The 22135-nt window shown below is 41.6% G+C and overlaps 1 protein-coding gene across 1 annotated transcript; it reads right to left on the minus strand.

Moving 5' to 3' along the window:
- Positions 1–778: 778 nt before the first annotated feature.
- LOC308293688 (uncharacterized protein) lies at positions 779–21557 on the minus strand (the record flags this gene model as incomplete). Its single annotated transcript, XM_080736283.1, has 8 exons — positions 779–1002; positions 3612–4124; positions 8843–8941; positions 12011–12478; positions 14753–15559; positions 16406–16507; positions 21285–21490; positions 21541–21557. The coding sequence occupies 8 exons, from the start codon at positions 21555–21557 to the stop codon at positions 779–781; spliced, it is 2436 nt and encodes an 811-aa protein (XP_080592409.1).
- Between the last annotated feature and the right edge of the window lie 578 nt (positions 21558–22135).

The raw sequence follows: 22135 nt of genomic DNA on the forward strand, positions 1-22135 counted from the left end.
GACGCCTCAGGTCACATCAATTCTTAGCCATCTAGCCAGTGATGTATATCGGACCAGTTACCCATATATGGAGACCCCTGTATGATAGTCAACAATGTTGTCAAAACATGCCCATGGGCATTACCAAATATGGGCATTCCCAGATATTAATATTGATGACATTGGGACAGGTATCTCCATGATATGGGCATAAAACATATGTTAATTAGTAAAGCCAAGCAGGGCCATGGCGAGTTAGGGCCTGGTTTGATGCCTGGGGATCTCCATAATTATATGGGCATATGATGCCCTAACAGGGCATCATCTTGGAATGCCCATACTGTATGTGGACATATTAATATATATCCATATACATATATGGTGAAAGAGCCAAAAGGGGTCAAATTTACCTGATAATTTATGTGACCATGAGGGGGCGATGTCATCTATAAAAGGGTCAAGTTCATGGGCACTGTTACGAATGTGGTCTAGGGGCATAGCCCGTAACAAAAGAGTGGGCAGGACACCAGTTTATCAAAAGACTACAATGTTTATTTACAGCCATATTAAAAGCATAATGGTCCTGCCATTGCCTAACAGTTCTCAAGATGTTTCACAAGATTTATAATAATAAATATTAATGACATCAGATGGTCAATATCATTATTATATCATTACATGGTGAGGGTTTGGACACAAAGGCACAACAAAAATTACCGCACAACAAAATAGGCCATTACCAGAGAACAGAAGCATAACTCAAACCAAAGCAAACTGATCCCTTTCCAAAGGGGATTAACTAAACGTAATACAAAAGAGTCGGCGGGGAGAGTGCAGTAGCACCATGCTGCTTCCTTTCCAGAGGCCAAGCCAACACTGAAGTTTTTATACTGCTGCTCTCAATCAGGTAATCAGTGTCGGTGGGCGTTGCCATGATCCATGGGTGGATCACCACCCAGGCAGCTGCCCCTCCCTGGCCGGATCTCCACGCCCCCGGTTCCATGGCAACCTCCACCGACTGATCTAGAGGCAAAAGGAAACACATGTCAGACTCTGAGTACTCATAGGACTACTAGTAATAATATAACTAAATACATAAGCCCAGCGGGTGTAACAGGCACCGGTAGGAGGATTGACCGCAGGTTACGCTGGTTCAAATGATATGGCGCGAATTGTTGTTTTATTAATTCATCTCTGATATGTCTGTGGAACCTGGAAAGTGGCTGTACTATGCACGGTGAAGTAATAAATATAAATGTTTTTATCAAGGGCTGACTACATCGTATCATTAGAACATTGACAACCAGCAAATGTTTGGTATTGGACCAAACACAACATCAGCGTGTCAGCCAGGTCTAACTACGGGCTCAACCCCTCAGAAGTTCTCCGTATAGGACGGGAGCTGCTCAAATAAATGGACTTAATGGTAACATTTTCAGGGAAGGTAGGGTGTAAATCAGAGTAAAGCAGGCTCTTGGGCCAGTTAGGGCCCGGGATTGATGACATCAGAAATCTCCATACAGTATTATCCAAACTGGCTTGGGAATGCCTTGGTATAGTGGAGGGAGTGGAGGAGGGTGCTCGGGATAAGGAACTCTGGAAATCTCAGTTGGAGCTGTTGCCCCCACAACCCGATTTCGGATAAGTGGTTTACGATGGATGGATGGATGGAAGCCTGTGATGTCCCTGTGTTGACGGTAATTCAGCAATTCTACTTAAAAAGTAAATGTGGGGTTATCTGAAAAAGTTGTTGACCAATATTTTCATCCACGAGGAAAATGTGAGAGAATGTCTGTTGCTATTATCAGGACAGATTGAAAATAACTTTTATACTGAAGCAATAAGCCACAAGAGGCATGTGGTTACCTGGTATTTTATAACGGCTGAGAGGCGTGGTGAGATACGCGGCAAAGCCGAGTGTCTCCACACAGATTGTGTTTATAATATAACACCGGCGTGCCTCCGTCATCTCCACCGAAAACAAGCGCTCCCCCTTTGTTCCATTGTTGAAACCGGGATGCTGTTTTGATTCACGCACGGCTGGTCAGTAGGCCTAAATCTCAGGCGCAGTTCAGGCCAAAGGTGGTACTGCAGCTGAAATGCTCTGAGAGCCATTCAAAAATGAGAGAGGCTCTCTATTCAGGAGTGGTAATTTAGCCTCAAACCTTTTGAAAAACGTTTTTGGGACATAAACAATATGACATAAATACTTTTTAAATGCATGGTGTATCACCTTTAAGGAACAAAAGGCATTGTGTTAAAAAGTGTAGCGGTGCTTGGCACAAACATTATCCATGATTCATTTGTCAAACATCCTAATACAAACCACGTCATCCTCATGAATTGTGATGCCAGCCATAGAGCTCCCAGCACAGCTAACCTCAGACTTTCTACCTCAGCACAGCTAAGTAGCCTACTTCCTAAAGCGGGACATCAAAATAAGACACTGGCTGGTTTTAACCTACCATCATTGGTCAACAAAGGTTATTTCATAAGTTCATCCACGACATCTTTTTTCTTTTTATTGTAAACCAGATGACAGACGACAGGACAAACATCCACCCCCATATGTTCTCATCGGATTTGCATGACTCACTCAAATGACCTATTTGGATTCAAAATGGCGATTTTCTCCGATGACTGTATTTGTATTTTATATCCACATGTTCACAGTATTGTACAACATGGGATGTCTAATGCATAGTCTGTCCAAAAATCCCACACATTTTCATTGATGTGAGCATTAGGCAATATAATATTATATAATATCGCGAAAGTATTAATAATTAATAACTACAGAATGATTCATATTAATATTCAGATTGTAGTATCACTACAGGGAACATTGTTACAGTTTCCATACACAACAGTGAAACACAGCAGATAATCTAATTGATTTTATTTCATTAAGTCAAGTTAACATTGTCTGATTATGTGATCCATTTCCTTAATGGTTGTGAATCCTTATATCTTCAGATGTACAATTTTAACCAAGCATTTGCCACAACCTGTAACTAATTAGTTTTTACCCCTCGTATGAATATTCCTCATGTGTCTATGTAGATGGCTCTTTTGAACAAAGTCTTTCTTGCAGACAGTACAAGTAAAAGGCTTTTCCCCAGTGTGAGTTCTCATATGGTTATTGAGTGTACTACTTGTCCCAAAGCTTTTGCCACAAACTGAACAACTACATGGCTTTTCCCCTGTATGAGTCCTCATGTGTATTTTTAAACTACCAGATTCGCTACAGCCTTTACCGCATACTATACAAGTAAAGGGTTTTTCCCCTGTATGTGTCCTCATGTGTCGTTGTACACAATTTAGGTGAGAAAAGCTTTTGCCACATACTTTACAATTAAAGGGTTTTTCCCCTGTGTGACTCCTCATGTGTGATTTAAGTGCACCACTATGAACACAACCTTTGCCACACACAGCACACATTAAAGGTTTAAATCCTGTATGAATCCTCATGTGTACATTAAGATTAGCCTTAAAATTACAGCGTTTGCCACACACTGTACAAATAAAGGGCTTTTCGCCTGTATGAATCTGTGTATGCTTCTTCAATTGTCTCTTTTGATTAAATATTTTGCCACATTCTGCACAAATAAAGCTTTTATTTTCCATGTGACTTTTCGTGGAGAGAGTTTTAGATGATTTTTGGTCCTGGGACAGCTTATTGCTCAAATCTAGTCTTTGTCCTTTAAGATGTTGTGTCGTATGTGATTTCAGGGTGTTTGAAGATCGCTGATTGTCCCTGGTCTCACATTCTTCACTGTCTTCTGTGTCAGATTCTTCATCAGGCTGCCACTCATCACTGTCTTTAGTGTCAACGTCAGAACATTCTGAAGAGAGGAGCTGGTCTTCACTAGCTGTTTGTGATTTTTCACAGTCCTCTAAATCGGCTTGTGTTTTCATGTTTTCAGTTGAGGTGCTGGCTATAGGCTCTTTGTCTCTGTTTTCATCATCATCTTTACGTTTCACTGCTAGTAATGCCAATGGTGACTCATCATTCTCCTCTGGTCTTTCAAGTAGCTCTTGCTGTCCATCTTCAATCCGTGGAGGTTCTGGATCCTCCTGGACCAAGCTGGGGCTCCTCTCCTGATGTCCAGAGGAAACCACCTCGTTATGCGCAGCAGGGAAGTCTAGGCAAGAAGAATTAAAGGAATGTTTGAACTTTAGACTTTCAATTTCCCACCATACATTGTTTCCATCAAAACCTGCCATCCTCCTCGTTTTAGACAGGTTCTAACACTATACAACACAAATGTATAAATAAAAGCCCATAGTTTACCCGTCTTCATGCATGAATGAAAAACTAAAAAACTATAATTGTAATAATAATAATAATAATAATCTATCTATAAATGCGACAAATCTCTGTCTGTCTGCGTGTATGTCTATATGTAATCCGCGTATCTCGAGAACCGTTCGTCCCACCGGCTTCAGATTCGGCACGCACGTTCCCCGTCGCGGAGTGTAGTGCCGGGCCTCGACCCGACCCGAGGTTTTCCGAAACCAGCGCAAAACGTTCGGAATCTCCTTATGCGGAGCTGATTGTTGACATGAGGCTGTTCCGGAGGAAATCGGCGCAAGCGCTGACTCATTGTGACATCACTTCATAAAAGGCTCTGACATCACGTATGCCACATGAGTCAATGGGCATATACAGATATCTCCATATATGAGCATAAACTCATAAAAGGCTCTGACATCACGTATGCCACATGAGTCAATGGGCATATACAGATATCTCCATATATGAGCATAAATGGACACAGGCAAACAGATGGTCAATACGGGTCCTACAGACAGAGATCTCCATATATGGGCATAAACACACGTGGACGCATGTACTCAGTCAGCTGTGATGTAAAATGGAGGAACAACAACAATGCGACCGTCTTGAACGAAGTGGCTCTAAGGGTCGATTCACACCGTTATAAGGGGCCTAACTAATTTCGGTTCGGCACTGTCCAAACCCAAATATGGGTCGTCGTCCTGGTTCGGGGGGGCGTCAACCGACTAAACTCGGCTCCACGGTGCTGCCTGTTGTGACCTCCCAACTTAATTTCGGTACTAAGCGGTGTCTTCTCATTCATTCACCCCGGCTTCAAGTTCATTTCCTCGGCTATGAAGCCAAGGAAACAGCGGTAATTTGGGAGGGAGACACGCCGCCTTCCAAATGCTTGTGGCCGTGATTAAAGCGTCGCATAGCGGATACATGTCAGCTGGTTCTCACTCACTCTGGCTGTAGAGTGGAGGCGCGCGCGACACACACACACACACACACACACACACACACACACACACACACACACACACACAGCTCGTTAGTCGCTGACCGTTTTCAAGAGGAAAGAAGAGCTTAAAGTAAACACAACTTTGCTAATGTTCCGTGTTGATTTATAGCCGACCTGCAAGCTCCGCGAAAGAATTGTGACTGTGATTCATGCAGAATGAGAGGCGGCATGTCTATAATGTGAGCTTGTAGATTGAATGTTTTCGACGGAGCTCGCTGCGCTGCTGCTCACTGCCAGTCACTGGACCTCCAGCGTGCAGCCGCGAGGGCCAGACAGTCAGATATGTATCCGCCCTGCAACGCTCATTTCTCGGCCACAAACGTTTTCATGCCACAGACCTCCAATATTTACATGCGACTTCGGCACTAGCCGTTAAGAAAGTATGGATTAACTCCCCCCAACCTAAATAATTTTGTTTTTCGATGATAATTTTATAATAAAAAGTTTTAACTTTATTTTGTCTTACATTTTTTTTCTTCCCAAAATGATATTTGAAAAATAGGGGTCGTATTATAATCAGAGTCGTGGTATATTCGGAATTATACGGGTAATTTGCTTATTTTACTTGTTAAAAGCAACATTTTATTAAAACCCATTTAAAGCCTCTGACTTTAACGGATTACAAAGTCCAGAGTGCCTGTCACTTCTTCCATTAACGGCCACTATCTTATGGTATGGACTTCTGGGGGCCAGAAGTCCATAGCAGTAACACTTCGGTCTGACGTCATCGCATCCTGCGCCGGAACCGATCCGTGTTTACGTTGTGTAATGGTGGCCGGATCGGAGCTTTTATACATGTGTTATATAAACGAGCATCTGCCTCCATCTTCGCTTCTAAAGTGTAGTTTTGAGATAATGGACATTAAAGATGAGATCCCCCGTCCACTTCAATGTTATGGGATTACTATTTTGTGCTCGTGGAGCCGTGATGAAGAGAAATCAGCGGCGATTTTCGGCTCGGGCCTTCCGCCATTGTACCAGGTACTGTAATCGCCGTTACAGTAATATATTACTTTTCACGAGTATACTCGGGATTGGCACTCCGGGTACTCGAGTAGATTTCACGAGTATTCTCGGGATTGGCACTAGATGAGTTAAGATATGACAGTAACATGGGTTTAAAATATAAATGTGACTCATTTTCATTTTTTTATTTAATTTGAAAGCTACAAAATGATATATTGGTTGTGGTTTTGAAGATATGGCTTATAGAATGATGCCAAGCAGAAATACTATTTCTGAGATATAATAATCAGCTTTTAAGATGTAATTATAACCTGCAATGACCTGACTCCGCCACATGGGGAGTCGTGAGCAACAATTCAAATCAAAGAAGCTTTATTGGCATGAGAAAACAAACGTTTACATTGCCAAAGCAAGACTGTTCAAACCTAATGAAAGATCAGTCTCTGTACCCCAAAATGCATGTATTTAGCCTGTCAAAAATAATTGTATTACTTAAATTGATTACTGAATTCCATTATAAGACAAATGAGGACTTTATTGTTGAAGGCGTTCTGTCCTCGGTATTAAAACTACTATTCTATCTCTTTCTCATAATGCCCAAATGTAAACGTTTGTTCTGCTGTCATAGCCCACGTTTGTCAATAGTCTTCAGGTGTTAATGGTCAGTTTCAAAGTAATTCACACAGTAACTGCGTGTGACAATAGCTGACTGTAAGCTATGCTAAGTGTAACTTGGAGAAATAGAAAACAGATCTCCTGTCTGTGCTTGTGTAACTAGGACTAGGTGAAGAAGATAAATGGATAATCTGACTCTGATAATAAACCACAATCTACAGACTTAACCGGCTCGCATTGTGAGCTTGTAGATTAGTAAAGAGCAGAGTTGGGTCGTGTTTTATTCCAGATGTGTATACGATGTAGCGTTAGCCTACGGCTAGCGTTAGCCACTAATAGCCAGTCATTCAGAATAGTCTCAGCTTGATAATAAGTCGACCTTCCGACGGCGAGTGAACGATTGCATTCCATGTGTCCTTCTGATGGATTTTTCATGGCTGTCAATTTAAAACTAGATAGTTTACGATGTACCCTGTTCTAACTCAATGCTAAGTTAACTCAATGACCTTCCGTTTGCAGAAGTCAAACACATACGTCACAAGTCGAAGCCACTCACAGACGCCTGCAGGCAGGAAAAGATAATTTTTCCACACCACCGAAGAAAACAGTGTTTAATGCTAGTATTACATAAAATCATCATAACAACATAAACATGGTTAATAATTGTTTGTTTGGAACATACGTGGCACTAAAATGAACGGGATAAATACACAGATTTGCATCGCTGAGTAATGGAACACTGATATTTCTGTATTTTGGCTACAAAGAGTGGGTAAGTTACACATTGACTAAATTATTTAGCCATTTTAGGCTAATTCCGGGAGGACCAACACAATATATTCGGTTTCTCTTTAATTCAAATTTGTCATATTTACATGCAGAGTTAAGCTCTGGCATTTAAGTGAAATGTAGCCTGATATTAGGAGATGCTGGTGTGGCTTTATCACATTTTTGAGAGAAAAAACATCTTCATTTCAGCTCTGGTGTAAAGCTGAGGCATGCAAAATGACTGCCCCTCAGTCACGCTCCGTCAAAAATGTTTAATAAAGTTAAAATCTCAATAATTAAAAAATATATTTAATAGAATAACCATGTTTTATTTACAAACCAATAGTGGGGGAAGCCCCGTTTATTCGAATATCTGGATATTCGTGCACACACGTAGTTAAAATGTCACATTTCTGCCTTTAATTCACCGTTTGTCAGCCTTCTGATTGGTCCATGAGACTCCCTGACTGGCCAACCAGAAAAATACATTCACTTTTTGCAAGCGGGGGTGGAGTTCTGCAGTCGGAGAAAGTGGGAGCCGTCTTTCACCGGCTGTCCGCACTGCGGAGCACGGCCAGGCCGCTCGCGACCATAGCGTTTGCGATCATTGTAATGAATAAGCTTCAACAGACTAGTTCACATGGACCTTATCAATGGTCTAACTTGTTACGTTTGGGTACATATATTTTAAATGGGCAGAATTACGAAAAGCCAGCCTATTATGTGAGGAGATGTTGGAGGAGAACAGATTATAGTTCTCCTCTTCCTACCCAAGATGCAATGCGCGATTTCTATTCTCTCTCTGATCCAGAGGATTAAACTAATTAAAACATATATTTTCGGGGGAAGATTACTGTTTTGCTATGTAATTACTGTACCTTTTTCTTCCCTTTTTATTAATATCACCTAGATGTTTTTCCTTTGGTACTTTATATAGCTGTAATGAGGCTATGAAAAAATAAAAAATCCCATTCACTGCCACTATAAAAACAATCTGCCCGCCTAGTAACAGGGCAGAATGGGGCGGGATTTGCAAACTAGTGAATTACTTTCCCAAAAAAGGGACAGCAGACAAAATCTATATACTAATGATTACTATATACGAATATAAAGTTAAAGAAATATGTCTTACACCATCTTTAAAGTGAATCCTGACAATCTCATCAGCAACAACATTAATAATGATAATAAACATTTGTTCTCTCTCTTACCGTCACTTGGCGCCCCCTGCAGTTCAACGGTGGAGGTTCTGCTCTTCTTTTTAACAGCATCTCCATCAGAGGAGGACTGTTGCTGCTTCTTGTCTGCTTCTAGAAACACAAATTGTTTAAAATGTATATTATTAATTAATGTCAGCCGCTCGTAAAAAAAGAAGAAAAAGAACATTATTTTCTATATATCGCATTGTTCTGGACCTGGATAATGTTATGTTGCTATGGGGAAATATATACATTATGAGATAAGCCTGTTCCACTGTGACGTGAATAAATATCTATGGCTATTCAAAACTTAGCAAAAATCTCTGAAAGCATGGAATAGGCAGGGAATATAAATCGAAAAACAATGGCAGTCAAGGGGTGTGTGTGTGTGTGTGTGTGTGTGTGTTTGTGTGTGTGTGTGTGTGTGTGTGTGTGTGTGTGTGTGTTCTTTTTTTTTTTTTCTTCTTTTTGGGGGGGGGGGGGGGGGGGGGGTACAGCACAGGGTATGATGAGGAACTTGTGTTTATTCAATTTGGTCATGTTGACAAAGTCAAATTGTATAATACCTCTGCTTAAAGATGGGGTGCCATGATTTTTTTCCCCTATAAAACATGATTATCTAGGAGGAAGATTTTTTTTCCAAAACATTGTACAGAAAGAGTTAAAATTATGTTTTTATGTGGCCACACCCACCAGTTCATTGGTATGCGTGGTTGTCATGGTAGGTGGTGACCCAGCTGAAGTTAGCCACATTCACGTGTGTTGGGTGAATGGTAATTAGGGGAGGGGTTGATTCTATGATGTAATAAGTATCTGTGTTTTTAGACCAGCACTTTTGACCCACACGGTGGCAGCATCCAGCTAAAAAGCCAAATACAAAGAGAATACATAATTGCTCATAATAACCACACCAGGGGGTCTAATGAAGTACTATCAACCTCCTAGACACATGAAAACCAGAAAAAGTACAAACCTATGGCACCACCTCTTTAAGTATTCAGAACTTGTCGCTGTCATGTTGGATTACAATGAATGATAATATTGTTGCTCTCGGCCAGAAACCTTGTATCTCCATACAGCACCCTCTCTTGTTTTGTTTTTTTAGTTCGTTTTTCTTTCACTCGACCATTGGACCCTTTTTTTGTTTTGCTCTGCCCCATTATGTTGTGTTATTATTGAGTATTTTGCTTGTTTGACATGGCGGTGAAATACTTGTAGCACTGACTAGCATTGACTGTTATGGACACCTTTGTTTTCCCACTGCATTGATTTGATAGTTGTGCTTAAAGATTGCTTTTTTTGTTCAAGTTGGCTGTTTGCATTGACAGTCTTTGACACTTTGTGTATATATTCTTTGTTCCCTTTCTTTGATGTAGCTTGCTCTTTATTAATCTTTTATTAATTTCACAAGTCTCTTGTAAATATCTTTATACTGCTATGATCAACCTATGCCTATTTGTGTGCGTTCCTATGCTAATTTGTGTGACATTTGTATGTGTGAATGTAAGTGCTAACTTTGTTTGACGTGCAGACTGTTCTATTGACAATTATGCTGTAGCCTCAGTGTTGTTTTCAAATGTTATAATTAATACAGTTTGGCGAGGCTAAATGTTGAGTGTTTCCTTTGTTTAGTTTTATTTTCTATTATAGGCTATACCACTTCATATACGAGTGGTTACTTGGGGGAAATACATTATTATAATAGCCGTTCTAAACCTACAAAAAGCCAGATAATTGCCATAACATCACGTCGCCGAAGCCTGCTATGACCAACTTCAAATTCCAAAAGAGCTCCCGACCAAGATCTCCCATACTCCTGGCTCCAACAACAGGTATGAGGTATGCCAAGGGATACAGGATAGCAGGACATGCAACAAATGTAAAAAGTGCTGTTTTCAGTTTCCAAAATGTTACATGAAATATTTGATATAAATGGTCTGAAGTAGGCCTAATGTAAAGTAAGTCTGTGGTAGGCATACATGACAAATTATCAAGAATGCCATATGCCAATGTTAAAGACGAGTTTATAAAATAATATAGGCTTCCATTGGCTTAGAACATAGGCTATTTTGGCTGTGAGTGGCCACTGATAATCTGTAGGCTGGAGTCGATGTGCCATGCCATACTTGCACAAATCATGACGAGAAAAAAATAATAAAGACGAATTGTTTTGGTGGCCTTATAGGCTCTCATAAGTTGTTACACAATCGGGCAGGTAGCCTTCATAATAAATAAATACCAAGTCGTGTATTTGTGGCTGATATGCCTATAAGACTAAATAAATTATAGGCGTATTAACAAAAACGATGTTTTAACATTTATATAATTATAGAGAATAGCCTATATGTGTGTTTATTTATGTCCTCGCTCATTTTAATAGCTCTGGATTAAGAGCGTCTGCCTATATTGTACAGTGTAACCTGGGTTTGTATAATAGTTTTATATTGTAATGTTTATACGCCGTTGTAGAAAGAAAACTGATCTACAAGCTAACAGTGCGTCGCATTACGACGAGTTGTTATCTGCTCTGGGCAACTATAGTCGTGGTGTGCATGCAGCCATGCAGGCTGGCCGCATATCAGTTCCATCAGAAGTCGGCCACGCCCCCCCGCAACTTTAACATTTATTTTAAAATAAGTTGGACAAATTTCGACAAAACGCATATGATGGTGATTGAAAGGCAATTTTTAACTAGCGATAGGAACCATAAAGTGTTCATGAAAATGTTAATTAAGGTTAGAACACGAAAGGGGAAAATGAATAGGATCCAATGGAGAACAATTCTTGTTGCGACCGGCGGGGGGGAAAACAGCGCAACTAGCGGCCAATCATAGGAAGTTTTACTTCCGTATTAGAGTCATTTTATCGGCAGAACTATGCCCCTGGTTAATCCTCGCTTACCTTTAATCCTCGCTCACCTTTCTCTCTCCACATTTGAATGTCATACTATCTCAATAACACAACCTTCCTCTCAACATTGTCAAAGATTTGAGTCGAGTGTGACTTGACAGACGGACATTAACAGACTAGAACACCAAGCAGCAGCGCAAGACTAAAGGGGGTTTCAGACGGAGTGCGTCCTTTTCAATGGGAGGCGGGCGGTTATTTTGGCCGCGCGGAGAAGTTTAGGGGTGCATCATTTTCATTATAATATAGCATGGTTCATTTTGCTTTCCTCACCTCTTCCTGCTCTCCCCTCCTCTGGCACAGGACCGTCACATGTAAGCTTTCTAGGACGGCCACGTTTACGCTTCTTAGGTTGGTCCTCCACACACTGTACCACAGGGGAGGGCAGACTGACCGGTTGGTCCTCCACATGCTGTACCACAGGGGAGGGCAGACTGACCGGTTGGTCCTCCACACGCTGTACCACAGGGGAGGGCAGACTGACCGGTTGGTCCTCCACATGCTGTACCACAGGGGAGGGCAGACTGACCGGTTGGTCCTCCACACACTGTACCACAGAGGAGGGCAGACTGACCGGTTGGTCCTCCACATGCTGTACCACAGGGGAGGGCAGACTGACCGGTTGGTCCTCCACATGCTGTACCACAGGGGAGGGCAGACTGACAGGATACTTTCTGGGACGGCCACGGCCACGCTTCTGAGGTTCAACCACCATGCGCTGTACCGTCATACTGGAGACATCTGAGAGAGAGAGAGAGAGAGAGAGAGAGAGAGAGAGGGTCTCAGGGGTAAACATTAAGGGAAATTTAAGTGGTTTTGATGATCACTGGCCCTGACAAATCACGCATCCTGGTTCATCCTCGATACTAACGTCTTTTCTTTTTTTTTCCTTTTTTCTTTTTATGAATTGAGTAGGCCTACAAAAGTGACCCCAATGCAAACAAGCCATTGAGCTTTCTGTGGTTTAAAAATCCTTTCAGTAGAAATTGTATCAGTGAACTGTACTGTCCTGTCAAGTTTAGCAAATTACCGATATTGCCACCATGGCCCCCACCACTGTAACCACTGGCCCAGGACAATGTCACGTATCATTCCCCATGAAAATCACTCATTTGATTTTATTGCGACCGAAGGTCGCATATACTCTGAAGAACGGTGTCGCTTGAGTGACCTTCCGTATCCTCGTGACCGTCCGTATCCTCTGTGATGTCAGCGAGTTGTGACATCACTTCCTGTACAGGGCGGCTACACGAAATGTGGATAACACTATATATGGAGATAGTCCAGTCCATCATGTCATATGGGACTACCGTCATAGAAAGTAGCCATTGTTAGGCCGGAGTCATTGGCTGTCTAAACATGGAGATGTGGATAACACTATATATGGAGATAGTCTAGTCCAATATGTCATATGGGACTACCGTCATAGACAGTAGCCATTGTTAATCCGGAGTCAATGGCTGACTGTCTGTACAGGAAGTGATGTCACATGACATACTTTTTATGCCCATATATGAGTCCTAACATGGAGATGTGGAGAACACTATATATGGAGATAGTCCAGTCCATCATGTCATATGGGACTACCGTCATAGACAGTAGCCATTGTTAGGCCGGAGTCAATGGCTGTCTGTCTGACTGTCTGTACAGGAAGTGATGTCACATGACATACTTTTTATGCCCATATATGAGTAATTCTGTACCACATGTTAGCGATAGGCCCTATCGCTAACACCCTAGGTGGGGTTGGCGATAGGGCCTTTCTGTGTGGAGTTTGCGTGTTCTCCCCGTGTCTCCTAGGGTTGATACCCTCACAAAAACATGAACAAACTCCCCCCAGAATGATAACAACTAGAGAAATTGCAATTTGGGAAATTGCGAGTGTGGTTGCCTAAAAAGTAACTCTTACATCACAGACTCTTACATCACTATATATGGTGTTTCCCATTCAAAGTCAATGGGGAAGGTCAGCTACCTAAAAGTTACCTTACTATATATGGTGTTTCCCATTCAAAGTCAATGGGAAATGTCAGATACCTAAAAGTTACTCACTATATATGGAGTTTCCCATTCAAGTCAATGAGACTAAGAGTTGTAAAAACTGCAAAATTCCCCAGAGTAATAATGTGGTTGCCCTGGCAACCACACTAACTAGAGAAATTGCAATTTGGGAAATTGCGAGTGTGGTTGCCTAAAAAGTAACTCTTACATCACAGACTCTTACATCACTATATATGGTGTTTCCCATTCAAAGTCAATGGGGAAGGTCAGCTACCTAAAAGTTACCTTACTATATATGGTGTTTCCCATTCAAAGTCAATGGGAAATGTCAGATACCTAAAAGTTACTCACTATATATGGAGTTTCCCATTCAAGTCAATGAGACTAAGAGTTGTAAAAACTGCAAATTTCCCCAGAGTAATAATGTGGTTGCCCTGGCAACCACACTAACTAGAATCGTCAGATAAACGCTGTGGTTGGCCAGATGGTCAAGAATTGGCGTGACCTCGCCCTTTAGGGTGAGGTCGCATGTCACCCTGAGGTCGCATTCCACCCTCGGGTGTCTTACTAGTATAATACACTATACAATAATCTGTGTCGCAGATGTAGCCAATATTATAGATGTGAGCGGCAAGAAGGGCCGCAAACTTCTAGTTATTATTAATTAGATGAAATAAAATAAATAACTTGTCAAAGTCATCAGTGGTGATGTGGATCATGGGGAATACCTTGTCAAAGTCATCATATCGCAGTTAATGAGTGCTTTTTAATAAATGTGTGTGTGTGGGGGGGGGGGGACATTAATTGTTGATTTAATCTGGTCATGTTTTGTTGATTTCATTTGGTCATGTCGACACAGTCAGATTGTGTAATACCTCTAGTTTAGTATTCAGGACTTGTCACTGTCATGTGTGTATAGTAAATTGCCGATTTGATGCTTAAAATGTGAAACGTTGTGAGCATGCACTTGAGCTAATGTCACAATTTAAATGCATTAAAATGGCACATTTCTACCTTTAATTAAAGGGCAAGTAAAGGGCTTTTCTCCTGAATGAGATCTCATGTGTTTCTTCAGCTTATCTTTTCGAGCAAAGCCTTTGGCACAAACTGTACAAGTAAAGGGCTTTTCTCCTGTATGAGTCATCATGTGTGACTTCAGCTTATCTGCTCGAGCAAAGCCTTTGTCACAAACTGTACAAGTGAAAGACTTTTCCCCAGTGTGTATCCTCATGTGTCGTGATAGATTCATCAGTTGACCTCTGCCACACACTGTACAACTAAAGCCTTTGTTCCCTTTGTGACTGCTCACAGATGTTGTTTGTTTTGAAGATTTCAGGTCCTGGGACAGCATGTTGCTCAAAGACAGTCCTTGTCCTTTCACATTTTGTGTCTTGTGTGATTTCAGTGTGTTTAAAGATGGCTGATTGTCCCTGGTCTCACATTCATCACCGTCTTCTGTGTCAGATTCTTCACCAGGCTGCCGCTCATCACTGTCTTCCGTCTCAGATACAGAACATCCTGAAGAGAGGAGCTGGTCATCACCAGCTGGTTGTGATGTTCCACAGTCCTCTACATCCGCTTGTGTTTTCATGTGTTCAGTTGAGGTGCTGGCAAGAGGCTCTGTCTCTCGGTTTTCTTCATCTTCATGTTCCACTGCTAGTAATGTCAACGTTGACCCAGCAGCCTCCTCTGGACTATGAATTAGCTCCTGTAGCTCCTCTTGAATCTGTGGAGGCTCTGGTTCCTCCTGGATACGATTAGGATTCCTCTCATGCTGTTCAATTGGCACATCCTCGTTGCACACAGGGTGGAGCAGGAAGTCTAGACAAAAGATGAAATGAGAGTAAAACACTGAATATTTGAACTTGAGAAAAAGAAAATCATACAGCGTTTCTAACTTTGGAAAACACTCCAAAGATAACATATAGGATTTCAGCCGAGTGTGACTTAACAGATAGAAGTTATGTAACAGACTAGAAGACGCGGTTGTCACGCAAATTTAGGTCATGGGTCCGACTACACCCCGTGGCTCACAGGCTGCACTGGGGATGGCACAGGTATTTTAACATCTCCCACATGGGATGTCTGCGTATTAAACTTCGCTCTCCTTTCTCCACATTTGAATGTCATACTATCTCAATAACATAACCTGTCCCTCTCAACACTGTCAAAGACTTGTGTCGAGTGTGACTTGACAGACGGACGTTGTATAACAGACTAGAACACCAAGCAGCAGCGCAAGACTAAAGGGGGTTTCAGACGGAGCGCGATTGCCGTGTCCAAGTAATTCCTTTTCAATGGGAGGTGGCCGTGCGGAGAAGCACAGATTGTGGTCATCTTTGTGAAATACCATGCAGCGTTTACTCTACCCTGCTGATCCTACTGGAAGCCCCTGCGGCAACCGTTGTCCGTCTGTAAGAGCTGTTTCCTCAGGTGATCTAGAATATACCCACCGTCTGGTTGTTGGAGGGTTTCCACAACTTGGGATGCCCAAAGACGAGTATTGAGTAACAAAGTTTGACGTCATTTACACATCCTACCTGGTTCGATGGAGGATAGAAAAAGTGGCGGAAGAATAATAGAAACACCAATCTCAGTAGTGACTAACAAGCCCCTTACAGGGCTTGGCCACTAATAATTATAATAAATACTGGGTCTCTCTCTTACCATCACTTGGCGCCTCCTGCAGTTCAACGGTGGAAGTTCTGCTCTTCTGGAAATGGAGAGCCTCTCCATCAGAGGAGGACTGTTGCTGCTTCTTGTCTACTTCTACAAACACACATGGAAAATGATTTAAAATGTATAATATTAATGTTATTAACTCATTTAATGCATTGAACTAGGGATGTCAACGGTTAGCCAGTTAGCCGCTCATAAAACAATTAATAAACGGGTATGCATAACGGCTTCGCGTTCAATTGTGGGCTCGCCTGAAAGGCGAGCACACTTTAGATATTGTCATTATTTCTTTATTGTGGCCTTACAGGCGAGCCCACAATAAAGATATATATTGTCAATATTTAGATATTGTCAATATTTATCTATCAGTCAGTCAGTCAGACAGACAGACAGACAGACAGACAGACAGACAGACAGACAGACAGACAGTAGACGGGAACTTCGGTTCCTTTCTACTCCTACATACTTAGACAGAAAATGAAAATAACAAAATCAATGTGTTCAGCTTAGTGTGGCGACGTGTGCTATTACTTTTTACAGCAATCAGCCAAATGGTGGCGCTGTAGGAAGCCTTCGAAAGTGCAAACTTCGAACAGGTATAGCTCATGCTCTGATTTTTTCCCCCACAGAAACAGACACAGTTGTTGTGATTCAGTGGCAAAAAGAATTTTGTCAATCAGACAAATGGTTCCAGAGATAGAGCTGAATGAATCAAAAAAAAGTGTCCATCCACTAGAATGGACAGATTTTGTATGTTTTCTTTACTATGCAATGAAAAAAAAAAGATCTTTTTTTTTTTCGATGTTTTCCCCCACAGAAACAGACACAGTCGTTGTGATTCAGTGGCAAAAAGAATTTTGTCAATCAGACAAATGGTTTCAGAGATAGAGCTGAATGAATAAATAAAAGTGTCCATCCACTAGAATGGACACACATTTTCTCAATCAGCTAAACAAGGGAGCCAACACACAAACAGAGAAAAGCATCTCTCTGATCTCAGGTCATTTTGACATCTTAAAAATATAAAAAAAAATAAAAAAATGAAAAATAAAATAAAATAATTAATCATTTTTTATTATTCTCGTCAATTCTCGTCATTGGCACTGACGGGTTTTGCGATGATTCTCGTCAATTCTCGTCTGTGGCATGGAAACTGTTAAGGTACAGCCATGAAACCTGTATACACGTATGCGTCTCCTCATGCCGAACAACTGTTAGGCTCTGACTTTTGACCTCTGACCTTTATTTCTCCCACCATTTTGAATTATATGAAAAACTGTAAAAATCTATCTCCTCCTGGGCTATACGAAGCTTTTGAAAATTCAAACTTCAAGCGGGCATAAGTCATGACTCGTTTCGTTTGAAGACATGCAACTTGCTTACACGCGTGCGTTGACTCAAGTGGAAGACATCTGTGTCTTTGTTAAGTAAGCTCCGCCCTTAGATTTTCCGCCATTTTGAGCAGTTTGTAAAACGCTTAAACCCGCTTTTATTCTGGAATTTTCGCGTCACGTCCACAGAACTTTTTTTACATGAACTTTGGACCAATATCGAAAGATCTGTCAGATCGGATTTTTTTAATAATTCACTGAATATTGCAGTTTTATGCAAATTATTCTTCTGCCTCTAAAACATACATGCAAAGTCCCATTTTCATGATGAAATACTGTACAGGGTTAGTCCAAATATCACTAAAACCAGTCTTACCCCAATTGGCCAAAGGGGGGCGCTATATCATTTTGAGCAGTTTGTAAAACACTTAAACCTGTTTTTATTCTGGGATTTTTTTGCAATTTGCATGAAACATTCTAGACACAATGTAAGGACCTTTGTCTAACATGCCTATGAAGTGCGCACAAAAGAATATAAAATAATAATAAATATAGCTGGAAGCAGCGATAAAGTGGCCAAAAACACCTCAAAACATGAACACAGCCTGCGATGTGTGTGAAATCTTGAAAGCACATTTCCACTAGGTCAAGGAACAGATGCCACCCTTCTCACATTGGCCTGTTATAGCACCACCAGCGGGTCAACTTTTGCATAACACATTTTTGGAACAAAATGCCTCAAATCATGCATGCAGCGTCTGATTGCGTCAGTAACGTCAAAGAGAGCACTGCCTGCGATCTTGACATTTGTGACTGAGGCTGGAGGAAACGTCCAAATGTCGGCGATTTTAAAAGTCAGAAAATGCGAAAACAAGATTGATTTAAAATTGTCTTTGTTTTTCGTTTTTTGTTTATATTAACAGTTTGAATATAGAAGAGGGTTTTCGTTCCATAAGATATCTTTGTCAAGGTCGCTAAATGGCAACATTAGTGTAGCAAAGTTGCCTTGCTTTGGGAGAGTTTTACTGCTGTTTTAGGAGGCGGAGAATGGAGCTCTTTAGAATTGCATAGCGATTTCACGGGAGCACGATTGGTCTAAGGAATGCATTGTCTCGTATTTCAGCACGCCCATACAGCGTGCTATCTGGTTGTAAACGGTCTACGTAGTAACTAACTTCATCTCGCTAATGTTAACGGTTTGCTGAAGACAGTATTCTGGAAGGATGTATTTTTTTTATGTATAGCCTACATTGTGAACTCAGTCGCTCTCGGACGCACAAAGAAAACATGGAAAATCGAAGCAGCATGTTGAAAACGCTATGTCATCATGAGTCCTTGTGCTGGCATTACAGGCGGCACGCTCACTTGTCTGTAGTGAAAATAAAAGATACAGTTTCGCTACTCACCAAAACAAAGACGGATTTGGGGAGTTGAAAGCCTACTTCACTTAGTGGGAACACTCACGAGTCCCCAACATCGCGTCTAAAATACACTTAAGTTTTTTATCAAGAGAACAGAATATTTCACCGGAAGGCAAAATGTGGTCAATGGACATTTCTATTGACAAGATCTGTAGAGGGCGGTGTGGAGTAACTAAAACCTCCGGTGAAAAAGTTTATTCTCTGGTAAAAAAGTGTATTAAAGTGTATTTTAGACGTGAGGTGGGGGTTTCTGAGTGTTCCCACTAAGTAAAGTAGGCTTCCATCACCCTTACGCCGTCTTTGTTTTGTTGAGTAACGAACCATATTTTTTGTTTATTACATGCAGACGAGAGGGTGCGCAGCCTTTCCTGCCTCGTAAGGGCTCATTGGTGACATAGCGTCAAGGCTCATTCTAACGCTCTCCTCCTCCTCCTCCTCACTGAGCACACACAGCTTGAATCGGTCGATGTTTCGGTCCTAAAGTTATTAATTGTTTCACTGGCTTTAAGCATTAAATAAATAACCTGCTGAGAGACTCTGAACTCACTTACTCAGCGTTTACCATTACAAATCATTAGTTCAAAAGTGAGTAGGCTTCTGAATAACGCAGTAGACTACAACCAAAAGAAGAAGAAAAAAAAACTTCTCTGTCCTGCGGGGGGAAAACACAGATCTACAAGCCCACAACATGTTGCATTTTTCGATCGGTTGTAAACTTGGAGATCTGCTATTTACGGTGCAGCACACTGGTGTGTGGACAATGACGCTCACAACTGCGACCACCGACTGTAAACAAATCAACGTGATGGATATAATTCCAGTGGAGAAACGCAAAGTTTGGATTTTATATTAAGAATGCACCAATGGATTGGATATACACAACACTTTTCCCTGTACCTTCAGAAGTTCAGAACGTGCCGAACTAAAAGGTAATAAATCGCGGGGGCGCCCGTTTTTTATTGCAAAACTGGGACTACACATTTAGAGCACTGGTTCTCTAAGTGCTTGAGGGAGTTTTAGGGGGTCGCCAGCTAAATGATAGGAACCAAATGGACCCTTATGGGTATGGGTACACATGGAATGGGTCCATTTGGTTCCGTATACACTGCAGAGCCTGATGCATGACAAACTGGGGGTCCTTGAAATGTAAATGGTTGAGAATCAATGATAGAGCCTTGGACATTACAATGAGGGTCCCTGGCATATCTTTTCAAGTGGGGGTCCACGGGCTAATGTGTCCATTGTCCAATTAAGATTACAAGTAGACCAACACATGATGTGTGCCATCTAAATGATAGGAACCAAATGGACCATTATGGGTAGGTGCATGTGTTATAGCAGCTTTGCAAAGTACAAGTACAAGATCTGCTAAGTGGGTAATGTATATGTTTTGCAATAATAATCTAAATCTAGTCTACTAAATAACTAGTAGTTTTAAATAATTGTAGTGGAATAAAAGTACAACATTTGAAGTTGACAGCTATACAACTGTGGGGGTGGTTTGACTTGGGGGGAGTGATTTAGGGGTGTAGACAAGTACCTATTGTCCCTCCCATTGTCACACCCACTTCTGGCTACCTAGAGGTGTCAAAATGTACCTGGCATTCAAATGGCTTTTTAAGCACTTTGGGTTTTATGGTGAAACAAGTTTAAAATGTCCATAACTTCTTCAAATATGCTCCAATTTCAACAAATGATACATCATATTAAAGCTTAGATTATGTACTTGGATAATATAAAAAAAAAGAAAAGAATGACCAAGAATGTACAAAAAGAATGACCAATGCAGACATAAGGAACAAAGTACCAGACCTAGTCACATTTTATTTTATAGCCATTGTTTTCTGGCTTGAAGCGAGCCCACAATTGTTTCAAAGGAACAATATTTTCTAGTTTTCATATTAATATTGCACGGTTCTGGACCTGGATAATGTTATTTTGCTATGGGGAGATTTAATTTTGTAATGTAACAGACTCTGAGAGGCGCACCACTATGAGAGAAGCCTGTTCCGCTGTGATGTGAAAAAATACCCCCCTCAAAAAAAAAAAAAAAAAAAAAAAAGATTGCATTTCTGAATGATAAAAAACTACTTATATAATATTTGCTTTCCTCACCTCTTCCTGCTCTCCCCTCCTCTGGCACAGGACCGTCACATGTAAGCTTTCTAGGACGGCCACGTTTACGCTTCTTAGGTTGGTCCTCCACACGCTGTACCACAGGGGAGGGCAGACTGACCGGTTGGTCCTCCACACGCTGTACCACAGGGGAGGGCAGACTGACCGGTTGGTCCTCCACATGCTGTACCACAGGGGAGGGCAGACTGACCGGTTGGTCCTCCACATGCTGTACCACAGGGGAGGGCAGACTGACCGGTTGGTCCTCCACATGCTGTACCACAGGGGAGGGCAGACTGACCGGTTGGTCCTCCACATGCTGTACCACAGGGGAGGGCAGACTGACAGGATACTTTCTGGGACGGCCACGGCCACGCTTCTGAGGTTCAACCACCATGTGCTGTACCGTCATACTGGAGACATCTGAGAGAGAGAGAGAGAGAGAGAGAGAGAGAGAGAGAGAGAGAGAGAGAGAGAGAGAGAGAGAGAGATATCAGGGGTAAACATTAAGGGAAATTTAAGTGGTTTTGATGATCACTGGCCCTGACAAATCGCGCATCCTGGTTCATCCTCGATACCAGCGTCTTTTTATGAATTGATTAGGACTACAAAAGGGACCCCAATGCAAACAAGCCATTGAGCTCTCTGTGGTTTAAATCCTTTCAGTAGAAGTTGTATCAGTGAACTGTACTTCCTGTCCCCTTTTGCAAATGACCAATATTGCCACCATGGCCCCCACCACCGTAACCACTGGCCCAGGACAATGTCACGTATCATTCCCCATGAAAATCACTCATTTGATTCAATAACATGTAGGCCTACTTCAAACACCAGCTTGTGGTGGGTGTGGG

This window comes from Nannobrachium achirus, assembly GCF_963921795.1.
Source record: "Nannobrachium achirus genome assembly, chromosome: 11".
Taxonomy (NCBI): Eukaryota; Metazoa; Chordata; class Actinopteri; order Myctophiformes; family Myctophidae; genus Nannobrachium; species Nannobrachium achirus.